Raw genomic sequence first — 18,407 nt, 5'->3', positions numbered from 1 at the left:
TATCAATGTGTAATCACCAATGCTCTGTGTAAGAAAACACATAGCTCTATCCGGTAATAACACTGTATCCTATCAAGTTAGTCAGAAACCCATCAGAACATACTAAGGGCGGAAGTGGGAGGTGCAGAGTTATTAGCATTATAGTGTTTTATTGGCATGTTTTTTTTTTAATATATATATATATATATATATATATTTGAAAATGTTTATTTTTCAGTTGCATATAAAACAATACAATTCAGTTGGGTGGTAAGTCAGAAGTGTAAATTGACAATATATTGTAGATTAATAACAATGAACATTAATGTTAAAATAGACTTGAATATTATAAAGTTGCTTTACATCATACATAGAAAACAAGTTTGGTATGATTAATGATCAGAGTTGACATTCAGTTATATTTTCAGTTTCTAAAGGTCCAGTTAATACGTTTTTTGCACATTTAAGCAGATCAACTGTTGTGATCTTGGTATTTATTTGAGTATTGGGGTGGTCGTGAGGTCGTGTCTATTCCCAGTGAAGAGTCATAGCGTGTTTCTCTAGGGGTATCATAGAGGGGGGGGGGGGGGGGGAGGGGGAGAGAGGGAAGGGAGAGGGTCTCAAGTTGTATTACTGTTGTTGAGTAATGTAGGAATGTAGGAAATGGTTCCAGATTATTATTGGCATGTTTTATCTTCTATAGTAGCAGGTCTTTGCTGACTGCCTATGGGGAGCAGCCATAACTAATTCTGAAAGAGATAACTGTTTATGACGTCATGGAACAGTGCGTTATCCAGGGATCCATTTAAATATCAGCCCTTGGTTCTTTATGTGATGTTTTGACCTTTTGTACCTTTTACTTGATTAACACACGTTTCAACCATGCACATACCTGGACGGAATTAGTTTGCCTACTGACCCCAATGCCTTGATTTCAATAAGAAGAAATGAAAAAGACCCCCAGCTTCAAGGAGAGTGCTGCTTATCTACCTTCAGTTGCTCTGATGAGCCCTGCATATATGCTAAGTGAGCTTTGTCCCAGCAATAGTTCGGTAGATTAGGACTGGAGGACTAGATTAGTATAATCCCATAGTCTATTATTAGTGCTGTATGGTTTCACACAATACTATCTCCATCAATGACCTGCATATATCTACCCTTCCACCCTGCATACACAGACTCCTGACATATGACAGCTGTGTACGATATTGGGAACAGCAAGCCCAGCACTGCAAAAGGGCCACATTAAACTAATTTGTACAAGGACTAGCAGAAGGTCATTATTCCTCAATATACTTTACAGTCAGCACATTAAATATAAAAGCAGTAGCTTATGTGAAATGTGCATTCCCAAACAGAGATGTCTAATTTGATCTGCGTCTACAGCCGGGGCCTCTTTGTAAATTTTTTATATACCGATAGCTGCTGCATGTTATAAAAGTGCTATTAGTCCTGCCGAACAAACATGTTCAGGTAACGGGATATCATGTACATATTGATTTTTATATCCCTCAGTATTTTATGATGCTGATTATTAAATAAATTATATTCACGTAGATATTCACACAGAGAGAATCTCTATAACCTGTCAGAATTCTCTATTTTCCTGCATTACTTTCCTGTAATGATTGATCAGTACAGTAGTAATAATTAATAAGTGAATAATGAAAAATAAAATCATGCTTTATCGAGTTTTTGTTAAAACACTTTAACCAGAAATTCACTTTTGTTGGGAAAAATGAGATGAACTTTAGATTTAGTATCTGTTAGAATTTTTGTTATAACAGCTATGATTTCAACCAAAAGTTCCCTGTAACTATTGAATAAGCTAGCACATTGGCTAGGATGTGTTTTATTTTACAGAAATGATGCACATTGTTGATATTTTTAGGGTGTATTTTGTGCACTGCCATAACATTCCAATTTGGCATTCAGGATTTAAATGTCCCTTTAAGTTTGAGAAATGTCGTGTTTCATACATCCAGTTGTAGATTTACATGTGTGTTTAGAATTTCTTAACACACCTTAAAAAAATTTGTTGACAAAATTCACAACTCCGTTGTTATCTCAGTGAGTGAAAGGACAATTTAACAGACTGCATCATGTAATCGTTGAGCTACGCTTTTCTACCTGATATACATGTTTCAATATATTCCCATTAAAATAATAATTAAAGACTCCAATGCTATGCAGGGAATTGCTTGTGACCGATCAAAAATAAAATGTGATATATTGCGTTTTGTAATCCACTACTTTGGGGAATAGAAGTACTATATGCGATGCAAAAATGACTCTTGATTTATTTGAAAGTCATATTTAACATTCTGTTTCTCTAAAACAGGCTTCCCCAAACTCCGGCCCTCCAGATATTGCTGAACTACAACTCCCACGATTCTCAGCCTATCTATTTCATTCATAGAATCATGGGAGTTGTAGTTCAGCAACATCTGGAGGGTCGGAGTTTGGGGAAGCCTGCTCTAAATCCTTCTCTGTAATGAAATTCTTAGATGGAAGGTTATAGTCTGCTGATATACCTTAATCAATTATTTTGAGTCTTTCAGAGAACTAGAAATCTGGAGAGTTTTGCTGACTCTGCTAAAGACAGATATCACAGTGCCCTTCTTTATTAAGTGGAACCAGAAAGAGAGAAACTGCATGTTTTACTCTCGCGTAGAAGATCGCCTTTCCCATCAGACTTTACACGTGATAGAATATAGCAATGCTGATGAAGCAGGAACTCTCCCACTATTCCATTTTCCTCTGTATACACAGGATAATCTGGTTTCTATTTTGTCTTATGTATATCTTTTAGTTGCACTGGCTCTCCAGCAAACTTTTAGCACAGCGTGTTTACAATCATTCTTCACTAAGCGTGAATTGTGGGAAATTCAAAGTCCGTTTCAAATTTTAGCCCATGATAGCTGAATTGACAAGCCAGCTATATTTTCAGATTAAAATAGCTGGACTAGAGAATAAACCTAGCTTGAGTTCAAGCTTCCTATATTCAATATATATATACATATATATATAAATTATTCAGATTGGAACCCGTCTTAAATAGAACTTGGGATATTGGCATATTCAAAAGTCTAATTTAAATGCAGAGTTTCCTTTAATAGAAAGTTAATGCAATATGGGGTTTACTAAATGGCAATTTGGCAACAAAATTCCAAGATTTGGGACAAAGTAGCCCAGTAAGCTGGAAAACACTTGGCTTACTTTATGACATTTATTTTGCACTGGGAAATTTTTTAATAAAAGTTTCAAGTCTATTGTCAACTCTTGGAAGCTCACAGTTTAGTGAATAAAGTTTTTTTAGTCCATGGATCACGGACAAACCCCAAAACAAACATTGTCAGGCAGACTTGTGTAATTATGTGCTACAATCCAACATGTCCGCTGACGTTGCCTGCTAACTAACCACTTTATATGCAGTGCTTTTTCTTTGACTGATTGCATGCCGTGTATCTACGAGTCTATCTATATTCCAAAGCTTATGTAGATCACAATAGTCAAATAAACATTTTCTGATCGACATCTGCCATCAACCACTCACCTAGAACAAGATAGTAGATATGTGCAGATTGATAAGTAGACAGAGAATGTTCCTATAATTTATCGCTGTGTGATCTGATATTCTTGGCTGTCTTCTTATCAATCCTTCTTGGTTACTGATAAGTCATCAGACTGCTGTGTGCATGCAGTAACTCTTGAAATTAATACAAAACTGTCACCCGAGGGCAGAGAATAACTTATTGAGAATATTTCATACCTGGTTGACTGAGACCAACTGTTCTAGATAACATTTGCATATGCTTTATTACCTGTGTAAATGCGATGATTATTTCAATCAGAGCCATATGTTTTCATTTTATTTGTTCATTTAAATGTTTTATGTTGGCTTTGTCAACAGTTGCTAAAATGTACTGTTTATAACATTTGTTTGGTTTTGCTTTTTTTTTTTTTTCTTTGTATTCCTAATTTGCATAATGTTTCTAAAAGTATACATACATTTCACATACAGTTTGCATTTAGAATCTGGATGGAAAAAAAACAAACAGTGTGATTCTACACGTAAACTTGTGCAATTATATAACCTACATGTAGCAATACAATTTGTCCACTTGGTGGTAGTATTGAGACAGATCAGAATTTTTTTTATTTGTTTACAAAAATACATTCTTTTGTGTTTCCCTGCAGTTTCTGTCTTATCTGCATTAATTTCTAGAGCTATTTCTTTACTAATACAATTATTTAAGTATTCAAATTGCAATACTACAAACAAATCTTTAATGTCTTGTCTAACTAATGGTGCCAGTCTATTAGCACTGCTACTGATGAGATTGAATATCGGTTATACACCCATTCATTTCCAGATAGTCCATTTATGCATCCTATGTTTGGGCTCAGAATCACTACAAAGCTAATTAGTGGCATTCATTAGTGGGTCGGTGCAGTGCTGCTGGTGGTGAATTTTCCTACAGCTTCATAAAGCTGGCATTATTTATAAAAAAACAAAAAAAACAACCCATATATTCAGAGACTTTAAATACAAAACTAATAAAGATATATATATAAAAGGTATGTAAAACTGTTATTCAACTCCAGGAAACCTGTATTGTTTTGCAAATTGACGGTTGCCATTTGATCATATGCCGGCACCAGCCAGTTTAATTACAAATGCATCTGATTTTTCTCACTGCAGCTTTTATGTTCCGATACCTCTGAAGTGCAAGTCCAATAGCACCTGCAAAATGGATAGAATCCTTCACATTTCTTAGCTTATCTCATACAGGGGTATCCACTAAAGTGTGAACTGAGAGAATTTACAGCCAACTTGAAAACATAGCTGACTTGGAATATATTTACAATTTCTCAAAATTTGGAATTCACTTTAAATTTCAGAGACTTCACACTTTAGAGAATAACTCTGGGTTCCTCATTTATATTACAGCCATTTGTCTTGATATTTTAGTAGCCCTTTAAACGGATGGTTGGATTTCCAGCACCCTAAGTATCCGTTTCCGTGTGTTTTTGTTTTGATTTGAAAGACAAAAGGAAGTTGAACATAACAAACAAAACACCTGTAATTCGTATAGTAAACAGATTTAAACATAAACTGGTAAACAATAAAAAAGAACTATAATGGAGAGAAGCTTGAAAATGAAGATAAGCTGAACAAGTGTTCACTTTCCACGATTAATATACTTCCTGCTTCCAAGCAGAACAAAGAACAGATGCACAATTAGTTGAGTAATTTAATGGGGATTATGCTGTTTATGAAGACTGAGGAAGTCCAGGCTGGCTCCCGCTCAGCAGAACGCCACTCATCTCTGGAACCATTTCAGAAAGCTTTCTGTGTGTGTCGTGTGTATGCCTCATATATGCATTTTCTGAATTGATTCTCAATTTTAAATGTTAAGCTGGAGTTACTGGGTTCTACAATACTTATTCCCTGTCTGAAAGTAAACAGTAAAAGGGAACTAATTCATTATATAACTATACTTTTTTCAGATAACCACAATTAACGTCATTCTCATCTTTAAGAACATTTTTGTTTTAAGTTCATTTTTCCATATAGGAGCAGTGTATGGAGATGCATGGAGCAGAGGATTGTTTGCATAATGCAAGGGTCAGCAACATATGGCACTCAAGATGCCTTAGCACATCATTCAAGGCTGTCAGAGCAAAACAGGCTCTGGCCTATCAGAAGTCCCAGTGGGACATCAGATATCTGCTAATGCAAACCGAGTGGTGATTGCAGGTGGTGAGGGACAAACTTCAATATACAGTACTCATTGCAGCACATGGAGGAAGTTATCTCAGATCGCTTCCTCCCAGCTCTTGTGAATGGGAATCTGCACTGGAGTACAGCAGCCAACAGCAGCTATCACAGTTCATGCTCTTGACTTGTACCTGGCCAGCCCAATTCCCACTGGACCCCAGCGATGCCACCCACACTGCTATATACACAGAACTGCAGAAGACGCCTCACTCTCATACAAATAATACAAACAGCACAAACACAACACCACTGACAATCCACATACAACCCAACAAGCAGCCCCCCACACACACCACCAAACACACACAACATTCCACGAGCAGCCAACATACACAGCCCCTCAAAAAAAAAAAAATAGAACCGGCACACCAAGGAACTTTAAGATCTTGTTTTGGCACAGTACTACTAAAAGATTGCCTACCCCAGTATAGAATAATAACCGAAACAGCTTAAAAATGGTTTGACATAAAGAAAGTAGTCTGCCCCAGAGAGCCCTGGCACCATAACCACAATAATAAGCTATAGTGATTGAATTGTAACTTTACATTTTTGTATGTGTGTATGTAATATCTCATGGTAGGTATATAGATACTTCTGTAGCTGATGTACATGTGTATTGTTCTGACATACGTACTGTGGATGCTGAAGGCTTTCCGGGTCAGTTTTTTGGGTGACCATGCACTTGCTTAACATTGTTTCTGTTAACTCGAGGGTCAAAAATAATTCTACAGGACCTTGTACACATAAAGTACTCTCCAGACATCTCAATAATGACTAAGTAATACTATGAATGTTCTGCCAGTTCTAAAGGAAACAGATAGGGTTATTTACTAAACTGAGAAAAGTGATTTTCAATTATAATGTCAGAATAGCCAAACTGGAAAAAGTCAGCTATGCTTTTCGTTCGGCTGCTGAAAGTATATACATTGCTAACAACACCCACCTATTAATCTGAGTTTACAGGCTTCTATATTTATATATTTACGGAATACTCCATAACGCTATTGGACCCAATACAGTCATATAAGTTCTAATTCCCAACCTAGTATGATACTTATGTAAGTATGAAAAAATAGGGAGCAGTCTGCACTAGACGTCTTATAGGAAAACTATAGCGTTGGGAATATAAACCTGTATTCCTAACGCTATCGTGTCCCAGTCTAAGTTCATAGGTCCCTTCCACCTTCGATGATGAAAGGATTAAAACTTTTTTTTTTTAACTTCCCTCTTTTCAGCGCAGAGTCTCCCTTGCCGCTGGCTATGTCTCCTTTTCCCGCAACGTCACGGCAATGATAGAACATTATGCATATGCGCTGCACTCGCACACTCTTCACACGCATTAAAGCTTCCCTTGCAGGAAAGCATTGAATCAGGTTCCATTCATGCAAAGCGCCAGGCCGTCCTACATCGTTTAATGGAGCCAAACTCTGGTAGGGACCCGGAAGCATCTGTAGTGGTTGTCTTGAACACAGCTGCTAGAGGTGAAGTAAACCTTGTTCTGTATTGCAGTTTCTCATAAACTGCAATGTTTTTCATTACAGGGTTAAACAGACAGGAGGGGAACTGCACTTAGAACTCTTCAGATAAAGTGGTATGGGTGCCTATAGTGTCCATTTAAGTGCAAGTCAAAACCATACTCTGATACTTTGGCTTCTGGTGATAATAGTAACTAGTAGCCCACATAGTACCCTGAACATTCTATGTATATCCGATAGCAGCAACAAGACACAAAAAGAAATCTATTTAATGATTTTTTTCGTTGGACTAAAATTTGATAATTCAGGGCTGATCTCGATACCAGTCCTAGTGCTGGTTTGACTGACTGTTTGTGACACTTTAGCATCCAACTAGTTAAACTTAAACATAATTCTCCTTCTGTATTAAGTTTGTATATTTGTATCATTGCAGGAGGGGAAGGTGTATCTGTTAAAGAGTGTAGAGCAATGGTTACCGAGTATTCATAAAGAGGCAGGCGATCCCCTCGGCCAGGATGCTCTTAATGCAGAATTGTCAGAGGTAAGTGTCATTACACAAGCTTCATGCTTTTCTTACTATCTCATGCTATTAGTAATTTGTTTAATTCAGCTGTTAAAGGGTTACTCCAACCCATGATGATTACAGTGATTTGAAATGGTCATGGTGCCATCAGTCTTTATGTGCAGGATTTTGCAATAAAATGCTGCACATATAGAGTTTAACTCCTCTGCTGCCAGAGGTGTAACTCCTCCTCCGGCTCCTGTCATTGGGGCATCATTAGCCAGCCAGGTAGCTAATGTGAATTCTGTGCAAATTTGGCGTCGGACGTTAACCAGCTTAGCTCACCCTCCCCATGCTACCAATGTCCTCCCCTCAGCCTCTCCCTCCCCTGACATCCCTTCCCTTAGAGGAGCTAAGGGGAGTGATGGCAGCAGAGGGAATTGGGCCGAGGGGCAATTTTGCCTCGTAGCTGGAAATAGAGCTACGGTTATGCTATTTATTTATTATTCAGAGTAGGGTACTCTAACCTCTTAAAACACTTTTTTTGGTTTGAACAAACATTTAAACTGTTTCCATGTGCCGTAAAGTAACCATGTTTTAATTTTTTTTTTTTTAAATCTGTCTTACATAAACATTGCTTGCGCATGCTTGCTAAATGAAAGCAACAACAAAAACGTGTTATTCTGAAATAAATGTTACTGTATTATTTTGTGTCTGCATCACTGAGCTAATATGGTTACTCCCAACTACAGTAGGGAAATGTAATCATAGTTTAGGTCAGTATTTTTATGGACACAGAGAATGCATTCACATTTTTTTGTCTGTGATGAATTTGCTTTCATTCCACTTATCTTTAACCTTTGAGAAAATTATTGTGAGATAACGATGATCTTTATTTTTATGGAATTCCCACCACTTCCAAAGGCTTTATGGTTTCATTCTACATAAGTAGGGAAAATAATAGACCTTCCAGAAGATACAAACGTATCCTGCAGCTTTGTTTCTAGGTAATGACACGAATCAAGAAGTATGTGCACATGTGTGTATAGTACACCAGCTTATACATGCTCATGTTTCTGTCGTTCCTTCCTGAAATGAGTACATTGTAGCTAACGAGACAATATAGACGTTGGTGGTGGTTTCCGAACATGTCATATCACTTAGCCCAATGTGCTGTCCTCTCAAACATTTCTATATTCCAAAAAGACTATTCTGCATATTTCTAACATGGTAGTGTTCATGGGAAGTCGGCTGATAAAATCTCCGCTGCTAGAATACAATTGCTTGATGACGCGGTATCTGGAATATGCTGAACAGTAATTTAAAACAAGCGTTTTCAAACCAGTGCTCCGTTGCCGTCATGTATTCAGGATATTGGGATTGCCCTATTCTATAATCAAGTACACTTAATGGTACTTGATTATATATATTTTTTTAAGCATTACCCTAACTCTAAATGGGAGTTTAATGACCAATTCTGGGGCAAAGTTGTAAAATAAAGAAACCGTTTATATGTAAACCTATGCCCGTGTTTACAAATTTTACTATTTCAGGCTATAATTTATCATCTATTATTCATTTTGTATTCATTTTCATAAATAATTCAAATTTAGGTGAAAAAATCGGTAACACTCCAGAACTGGGTAAATTGTTAAAGAGACACTAAAGTCACAGAGACCACTAATCTAAGAAATGAGTCATGTTACTTGGAAACCTGGTAGTTTAGCTCAGTGGAGATAAACTCAAGAGTTAGACAATTCCCCAGAGCACCTGCCTTGCAAAGACTTCTCATTGAGCTGCATTGGGACATCTCAGACTCAGAAAGTCTGGCATGAGCTAGAAGGGAAGGGCTGTTTAAGGCTGCCGACAAGACCTCTGCAGCTTTTGCTTTAGGTATATACCAGTGAAAAAATGCTTGACACATTGTTTTTCTCAATTTTAAAAGACTCTGAGTGTAATCTTGTTGACAAAATAACACTTTTGCAGTCTGTAGCTGAATTGCCTCTCACTCTGACGCTCATTAATCCTCTTCTCTGCTTTGCAGCTCATAATTGGACTCTGTTATGCAACATACTAGGAGTCAATTAGATTGAAATGATTGATAGGATATTTAATGTAGCCAACTCTTAAAATTAGAGCCTAATCTTTTTCCCTTCTGCAATGACAGAAGCTGGGGAATTTAAAAAAAAAAAAGATACAATAATGTGCTCTAAAAATAAAAATGTGTTTTTGACCTTCGTCTGCTTTCTGTTTTTTATTCTTCTACGGAAAATTGATTATTTTTCAATTTTTTTAATAGCCTTCAAAGTATTTGTTCTATCTGTGTAGTGGACCCAAATTCACAGCAGTTTCAGCAAATTGAACAAGTATCTCCACAGGAAATGATTGCTGCGCAAATAATAAGATGTCAAAGAAGCTGGGTTTCCCAGTGAATTATGATTGGCTCCCTGCATCAGCCATACATACAGGCCGCTTTAGAACGTGTAGACGGAAGGGAATAAATTATTAGGAAACTACAATAAAAACGCAATCCTGGTACAACATAAATATAGTGTAAGAGATAAATGTCAGTGATCAGTTTTCCATCGGACGTTGTTTTAACTCATTGCATTGTTCATTGATTTTCTTTTTCTTTTTTTCTTTCCCTTCTGGAGTTTTTTCAACAAATCTTTTGTGAGATTGCTTCTTGGACAAGGGAGCAACAGTATCCAAGTGAAAGCTATAAGCATCCACAAACAGTTTGATGCAAGGCTCTATGATGCCTACAGTTTAAACAGGCGGCGGCGGCTCGGCAGATGGGTTACGTGCTATGACGACAGAAAATAATATCATAAGATATTTTAGCATGTAATTAGTTGTAGTGATTGCTGGCATTTATGTAGACATTTTTTTATATATGTTTCATAGAAGTATGCCCAAGAAGAAAAAACTTTTTAAATGGTTAACAGTGCTCAGAGGCTTATGGGAGATTGCAACCAAGGTAGTTTAACTCAATTAATAGCTAACGTTGGCACTCCAAGTGCCATTGGACTGTGAACGTAGAGGAAAAGAAAAGTACAGCCTAAACTCTATTCTCAATAATGCTCATCACATGTAAAGGTCTAAAAGATTGGCTGGGCATCATGGCATATGTAGTTTTCACACCTTGGTTTCCAGGTTCTTTCATGCAGTGAATAAAGTGTAAGGGGTGCAAGGAGGGGTAGGGAGCGTAAGTTAGTTCACGTCCAAATTAAAGGGACACTATAGTCACCAGAACAACTACAGCTTATTGAATTTGTTCTGGTGGGTAGAATCATTACCTTCAGGCTTTTTGCTGTAAACACTGTCTTTTCGGAGAAAATGCAGTGTTTACATTACAGCCTAGTGATAACTTCACTGGCCCCTCATTAGATGGCTGTTAGAGATCCTTCCTGGTTCATGGCTGCCTAAAATGCATCCAAACATTCAGTGTCTCCTCCCTCTGCATGCAGACACTGAACTTTCCCAGGGCTGTGTTTGAAATGTCCTGGCTCTGCCCCCGATCTGCCTCCTTGTCAGTCTCAGCCAATCCTATGGGGAAGCACTGTGATTGGATCAGGCCACAACTTCTAATGATGTCAGCAGACTGCTTGTTTTTCTGAGGTAAACCGCATGCAGAGCTACAGCTTCAGGCTTGAATACAAGTAAGATTTTGCTATATTTAGGGAGGCATGAGGAGCCCAGGGGATCTTGATGGTGGTTTTAACACTAAAGGGTCAGGAATACATGTTTGTGTTCCTGACCTTATAGTGTTCCTTTAAACATTACTCAGACTCTGAAAAGGAAAATGTTCTTTTCTCTCCTTTCACACTCGTTGAAATTTAAATGCACTTTCTTTTTAATACAAGGTACTAAAATAATGCGCGTATATGTGCTAATGTAGACATTTGGGAAATGCTATTTATATATTCACTTAATTAGTGTCAAAAGCTGTTTCATTATCAAGAACATTTCATGACTTTCCACATGTTATTAGAGTTCAGGCGAGATATGGCATTTGCGTTTCTTTGGGAAATTGATGTTAAATCTGTCAACTTTCCTGCAAACAGTTAAACTAAGCAGTGAGATATCAACTTCCCAAACTAGTTAGAAATGCACATTAGCTTCTTAACAGGCACATTTATTTTAATGAATTGCTGCGTTTACTTTTCATCACACAGTCATAATTATTCACTAAACCAAAAATTCTTCAGAACTGACAGTAGAACTGAAAATTTTAGGCCAAAAGACTAAAAAATAGATGTTTTCAACTTTGCTTTTTGCCGTAAAATGTACAATGCGTTTGGTTTTCCATTATTATCCGTTTAGCAAATAAACTCCAAATATATTATATGATTCACTCTTGATATCCGTGTTCGTAGACTGGTTATGGTATCTGAATAAACTTTGTATAAATAGGTTTCCTGCCTTGTGCAGTCTGGATGTTGACTAAGTTGTGTGCACAGTGATGAGGTGGCCTGATGCCTTTAATAAAAGTTTTTACAATAAAATAAGTAAATGAAAGCACCACCCCTAAGTACCGTAACAATCTATACTCATTACATAACTTACTGGGTATAGTGTTGTCAACTACATATTAACATGGGAGCGAACGCAATGCTCCAACTTACAAAACTAAACTTTATTTAAACCAATACAATTCCATATTATAACAAATATATGTCTCACCAGAGCAATATGAATACACATCAAATAATATATACAAACACACACAACAAAGAAAGTAGCACGTGAATAACAGAGGGAGCATGTACACAAAGGGGAAAAAAAGCCCTTGTGTTTTTAGCATTAGGTCACCTCAAATTTTCTAAAACCGACTATGGCCTCACTTTAATTTGTATCAATTAGAAATGATTCCATTCTGTAACAAAAAAAACTTGGTGATTTATCTATAGAAGTCACCATTAAGGTGTTTTTTGTACATATTCGTTTGAGAAGTATTTTTATTTGTTTCACTGTTATAACAGAATGAAATGATTTCTGATTCAGATGAATTATATCGAGGCCTATACGACATATTTATAATCAATTATATCACATTAGATACTATTATAGATAAGTGACTCTTGGGTGTGCGTCTCTTGTATATATCATACAAATACTGTTTGTATTTGTACTGCTGTGATGAAATATATCATTTTACTATTCAAATTTAATTGCTGTAAATAAAAGCTTTTTTTTCTCACTATAATGTTTGTTTATACAATACATGTGCTGCTATGTAATATGTAAATTGCTATGATATTGTGAAACCGAGTCTCTTGTGGTTAAGCGCTATTAATAATCTAATCGTCGTGCGCTAGAATACATACAGATTTTTATAATACTGATTTTGAGTGCCCTCCTGTTTCTAATATTATATATGGTGCATAGAGTTGCTTGGCCCATGACTCCCTAGACTTAGTAGCCTACAGCTGACAGTAAAATTCACTTCACCTGTAAGACTGCTCTATCAGTCACAAAAAGAACATTTCTGCTGCGTCAAAGTGATGGCTATCAATTTATTTAGCTTTTCTTATTATAGGATCTGCTGAATGGATCTGTGATTGGTTGAACTGGGGTTTATGGGCTGAAAATAAGAAAAACAAACAAACATGTAGACCTGAATCAAATGCTCGTGACTTTTAGAGCTTCTTCTCTGTTTACCCCACTTTGAAGGTAACCGTTTAAAACAAGGGTCGAGGTTCACTTCGCAGCATAGTGCGCCCTTATAGGAAATGTGGATATTTCATAACTTCCTGTTATTTCTTCATTTCGATATGACATTTCAGAAAGGAATACAAATGATTGCGCCTTACAGATGTAGAACTCTAAACGGGTGTCACAGATGTTTGTGCTGTGTCTTCATGCACGTTTGCTGACCCGTTTGAATCTAAGTACCATAGATTAGAATTCGCACAAACCTCTTTCTTAATGGCCATAATTTATTCTTAGACCTGTGATTTGCTTCTTGGAGAGTTCAGCCAATCAGAAAAAGTTGCAATTTTAATAATGTCATATAACAATGAAATGCACCAGTGAGAATAATGCTAAAAGTCAAAAGTATGTTGCAGCTTGATTGTCTCTTTAAATACCCCTTTCTATAAATGTTTCTCTAGATACAACTTCCTTGTTTGCTGCTTAATTATGTCTTCGCTGATCTCCGAGAATTAAAACAACTGGGTTATCTTTATTGGTTGACCAAGTGGATCATTGTTACTTTGGATCTCAATCTCACAATATTCAAGGCAGAGTCTCCTCTGTGCTCGTTGACAAGGTCATATGTAGTTAAAAGAAGCATGAATTCAATATATAGAATATACTATAAATATATATTTAATAGGGCACAGTATGTCGCTAATATTTCATGAAACCAGCTCGTTTTAACATATTCCAGAAATGTCTGTAAAGCAGAAAATATTCAAGCAGAGAATAATAATAGTATCATTTATTACAATTTACCTAACCTTGCTGTCTTATTGGGAAAAAAATACCATTTACTTGTCTTTTTACTTCATCCAAATCAAACCCAGTTGTTCTCCATCCTGTTTCTTTAGCCATCTTTAAACATTTGCTCACTTTTTGTCCTCATCTTGCAACTGGTCATCGTTGTAATGCATTGAAAGAACACGCGGAATCTTTAATAATGGCCTCTGTTGCATAGTCTGCATAATTTTTAAAAAAAAAACAGAAATTCTAGAGAAATAGTGCCTCTTATCTATGCGAGAAAATAAAAAAGCCGGCTGTGAGCAGTGCAACTCAATTTTGATGTTCCCGTGCTTACATTTACTTTTGCATTTTTATCTTATCAGTCTGTTGTGTGTCAAAGACTTCAGTCAACTCGGATTAATGCTTACACCGTGATGGGAAGCTCTGTGCATTGATTCTGTTTAAAGGCATGCCCTAATAAGACAGCTCTGTGGTCATTACCCAGACCTGTATTTTCCATGTAAGCTAGGTTATCTCTTCTTGCACACAACCTTCCTGCACTATGTTCCTTTCAATGCTGCTGATGAGAACAAAAGAATTTCGTCTGCACTTCCATCCTACACTAATGATATCCCTGCTTTTATATCCTCTGCATATTTTTCTTTTCTTTGGGCAGCTCCACAGTCAGAGGGACAGTTGAACCATTTCCGTTATTTATGATTATTGGCTAGTATTAGATAATGCAAAGGATTTTTCCCTGGCGTTCCGGGTGCAAATCGTTGTCTCCAAACTGAGAAATAAGATCAGTATGTATAACTTAATGTTCTTAATCCAAGGACGTTAAATGTCCTGATATTACCTAAAGATATGCGAAAAGTAGTTTTATTCTGTACTGCTTTACTTTAAATTCTTGCTTTGGAAAATAATTAGGAACTTTACTTTAAAGGGACAGCCATTGCGTGGGACTTCCTATATTCTGCTCATTTATCATTTCTCCTTAACAAAAGTGCTTGTGATGGCTGAAAAATAAAATTAAATGTAGAAATCCGCACTGATTTTTGTTTCTTGGAACCGGGCAATCTAGTCGCCTTGTCAGTAACTGGTTTGTGCTCTCTCACTCAACATAGAGAGAGAAGGAGAATGAAATACTACAAATGGCGCAGTCACCATGGAAACGCGGAGGGGGATGATTTATAAAGTGTTGTTCATAGACAACCTGGGCAAAATTATAAGAGAGGGGCGATCTCCACAGCATCCATATGGAGCATACCTTTGCATACCAGGAGCATACCTTTGTTTTCCACAGTGATTGGTTTGTATTTTGCCCTTTTTGCACCTGAAGAGTGCAGTACTTAATCTAGTGGTCACAACCTCTGTTCTCTAGCAGCGTAGGGCAATGCCATTTCAGAAAAATTGGCAATGTTTACACTTTGCCATGAACATGCCTTTAGTGACTGATTTTCAAAGGTCTTCACATTCAGCAGAATCACACACACACATCTCATAAGGGAAGATGCTTCTCATAGAAGCATTATATAGGTGAAGGGAGGAGAAGGTAGTGCATGCACCATATGTCCCCAGTGCTTCTTTATGAGAATTATTGGGTCGAGATTATTTATGTTGATTATCTCATGAAGGTCAAGGAGTCTGCTGCAAAGATTCTGTCTCTGTGTCGGTTTATTACTTTTTTTTTCTTTTCTCTCAGTTTTTTTTTTTTTTTAAAGAATCACTATAGTGTCTGGAAAACTAAGCAGTTTTCCTGACACTATAGTTCCCTGAGGGTGCCCCCACCCTCAGGGTCCCCCTCCCGCTGGGCTGAAGTAGTTAAAACCCCTTCAGCAGCTTAGCTTTTTCCAGCGCCAGGCTCCCTCGGCGCTGGTGACCTCTCCTCCCCTGCCGACGTCAGCTCCCTCTCCGCGCATTCAAGCTGTCAATAGGAAAGCATTTTTCAATGCTTTCCTATGGACGCTGTGCGTGATGGAGGCATAATATGCCTCCAGCGTCGCAGATGCGCCTCTAGTGGCTGTCCGGAAGACAGCCACTAGAGGCTGGCTTAACCCTGCAATGTAAACATAGCAGTTTCTCTGAAACTGCTATGTTTGTATCTGCAGGGTTAAAACCTGAGGGACCTGGCACCCAGACCACTTCATTGAGCTGAAGTGGTCTGGGTGACTATAGTGTCCCTTTAATACAGGAGGCCCTGAAACTTAAGAGAACAAAAAACACATGTAAATAAAAAAAAAATATATATTTGTAATGTTTGTTTAATCTTTTAACTCCAACAATACCGCGCATGTTCCGTCATGCTACACCTGGTAGCCTGTTCGTCAACGCCGGCTCAATCTAGTGTAGTTGCTGACATCCACCAGGTTTCCCAGCATTTGATTAAATATTAAAGGGACTGCGTAAGCAGTATTTCCTATCATACCCTCTGCTGGTGCCACTGTTTGGTTCGTCTCATTAGGTCTTTTGTACCTGGGCACTTTTGTAGGCAAACTGCTGTTAGAATGCTGTACACGGCTGTTTGGTACACTGTTTATGAAGTGCTGAGTAAGTGTGTGAGTGTATATGTATGTGCATATACCATTTATTTTCTGTTTGATTCATGTGTTTATATTTGGCACTTTGCAAAGTTGCAATCACCATAGCCATTTAGTTTGATTTATTGGGGGTGTTTTCATTCAGGTCCATTTTTCTGCTTGTCACTCCAGAGTATTCTATAGACAGCAGTCTGCCTAACTGTTGAAACAGGCAGCAACTTGAACTGCAAATTAAAGATGCCCTTCCTTCAAGGAGGGGGGTGTGTGCAACAATAAAAGGAGCAGCTCTATACACTTATGTGGACATATCGTCTTCTCCACAAAACAATTGGAAGAATTATAGACCGGTGTAAGTGAAAACCTACACCTACAAGTGGAGAGCTGAACAAATTATGCTTATGTGGAGTAAACTTACCACACGTAATTTGATTAAAAGTATGGTATAAGATACATGTAAAAGAATAAAAGACAAAATACACAATATAGTGTAGATAGTACTTCGAATAGAACACAGTATATAATATTGTAGTCAGGACACTCACATTTAAAGGAGCCTGTGTGTGAGTACTGGCTCCGTAATCAAAGCTGGTGTGCTTTTATGGCAGCACCACACCTCCGATTCGTTGTGAAGTGGTTCTCATAAAGAAAACATAAAAGAAACAAACCAATGTGTAGTCTGTTGAGACCGGAGGTGGAAATGTAAACAAGAAACAAATGGGGTGCTCACCTTGTTCTGAGCCTAGTAATCCCGGCTCTGAGGGGTGCAGGTACTGTGCCAATTTTTGTTTCCTGGAGGTTGAACTGCACAGGGTCCATAGAAACTTGACTTGGTCTATTTATGTGCTACATAAATCTGTAGATAGTTTAAGTGACCCTTGCTTCCGGATTTATTAATTAATTTATTTTTCATTTATGTCATCTGAATTTAACCCTAGTAGCTAAATATCTATGGGCATTACAAGTTTGCAAAGTATATATATATATTTTAATGGGTTACACTCTATGTATATTAAGTTTTCTTTGATAGACCCCCTTTAAAAATGTACCATTTTAATCCAGAATTTGGTGTATTATTCCCCATAATGTCCTTTAAGCGGTTTGTATGCTGCCGCCACTGCAGGATAAATGATTTTTGTTAGCTATTTAATAAGAACGCCTGTTTCCCCTAGCATAAAGGAGTCTTCTCCGATCCATCTTCTATTATGTTTCACGTACAAACGTTGGGGCATCCTGTGACCGAGCTTTCGGGTTTGATCAGGTTATCCCTTAATAATTATGTTACATGCAATGTTTCATTGCCACGGAGGCCTACGGCTACAGGATTCCAAGTTTGCAATAAGATGCACGAGGCACAAGGGAAACCGAAATCTATTCACCTTCATGTAATCCAGTTATGGTTTCAGAAAAGTGCCTGGGTTGTCACGGTCCTTTGCAGAGTTGCAATGATTTTTTTGTGTTAAATCTAATGTGGAAGCTGGGCTGACATTGCTTTGCTCTTTCCATTCTGCCTTTACAAGTCACAGAGGAATGCACAGATTTATTTGTTTCTTCATGCTTATAAGAAAACATTGCAAAATTGAATGTGTTATCCTTAACATGGAATGTGATTGAAATGCTATTTATTTGATGGCCTCTAGATGGCAGGCATGCAACACAGCCTTTTCTCATTCTGAAATGAAAGCACCCTATTGACATCCGTA

General features: G+C 37.4%; 2 protein-coding genes across 2 annotated transcripts in view; one reads left to right on the top strand and one right to left on the bottom strand.

The window, feature by feature from the left end:
- The window catches only part of LOC134609082 (uncharacterized), a 414,098-nt gene that overhangs the window by 12,185 nt on the left and 383,506 nt on the right, over nucleotides 1-18,407 (top strand). The window contains exon 7 of the mRNA XM_063452473.1: nucleotides 7,673-7,780. Within this exon, the coding sequence (XP_063308543.1) occupies nucleotides 7,673-7,780 (108 nt within the window). The remainder of the gene's footprint in view (nucleotides 1-7,672; nucleotides 7,781-18,407) is intronic.
- MINDY3 (MINDY lysine 48 deubiquitinase 3) overlaps nucleotides 1-18,407 on the bottom strand; it is a 286,417-nt gene that overhangs the window by 107,950 nt on the left and 160,060 nt on the right. The gene's annotated exons all lie outside the window — the stretch shown is intronic.

This window comes from Pelobates fuscus, chromosome 4, assembly GCF_036172605.1.
Source record: "Pelobates fuscus isolate aPelFus1 chromosome 4, aPelFus1.pri, whole genome shotgun sequence".
In the NCBI taxonomy this organism is placed as follows: Eukaryota; Metazoa; Chordata; class Amphibia; order Anura; family Pelobatidae; genus Pelobates; species Pelobates fuscus.
The sequence above is the reverse complement of the archived record's forward strand: the minus strand, read 5'-3'. Positions and strand labels throughout refer to the sequence as shown.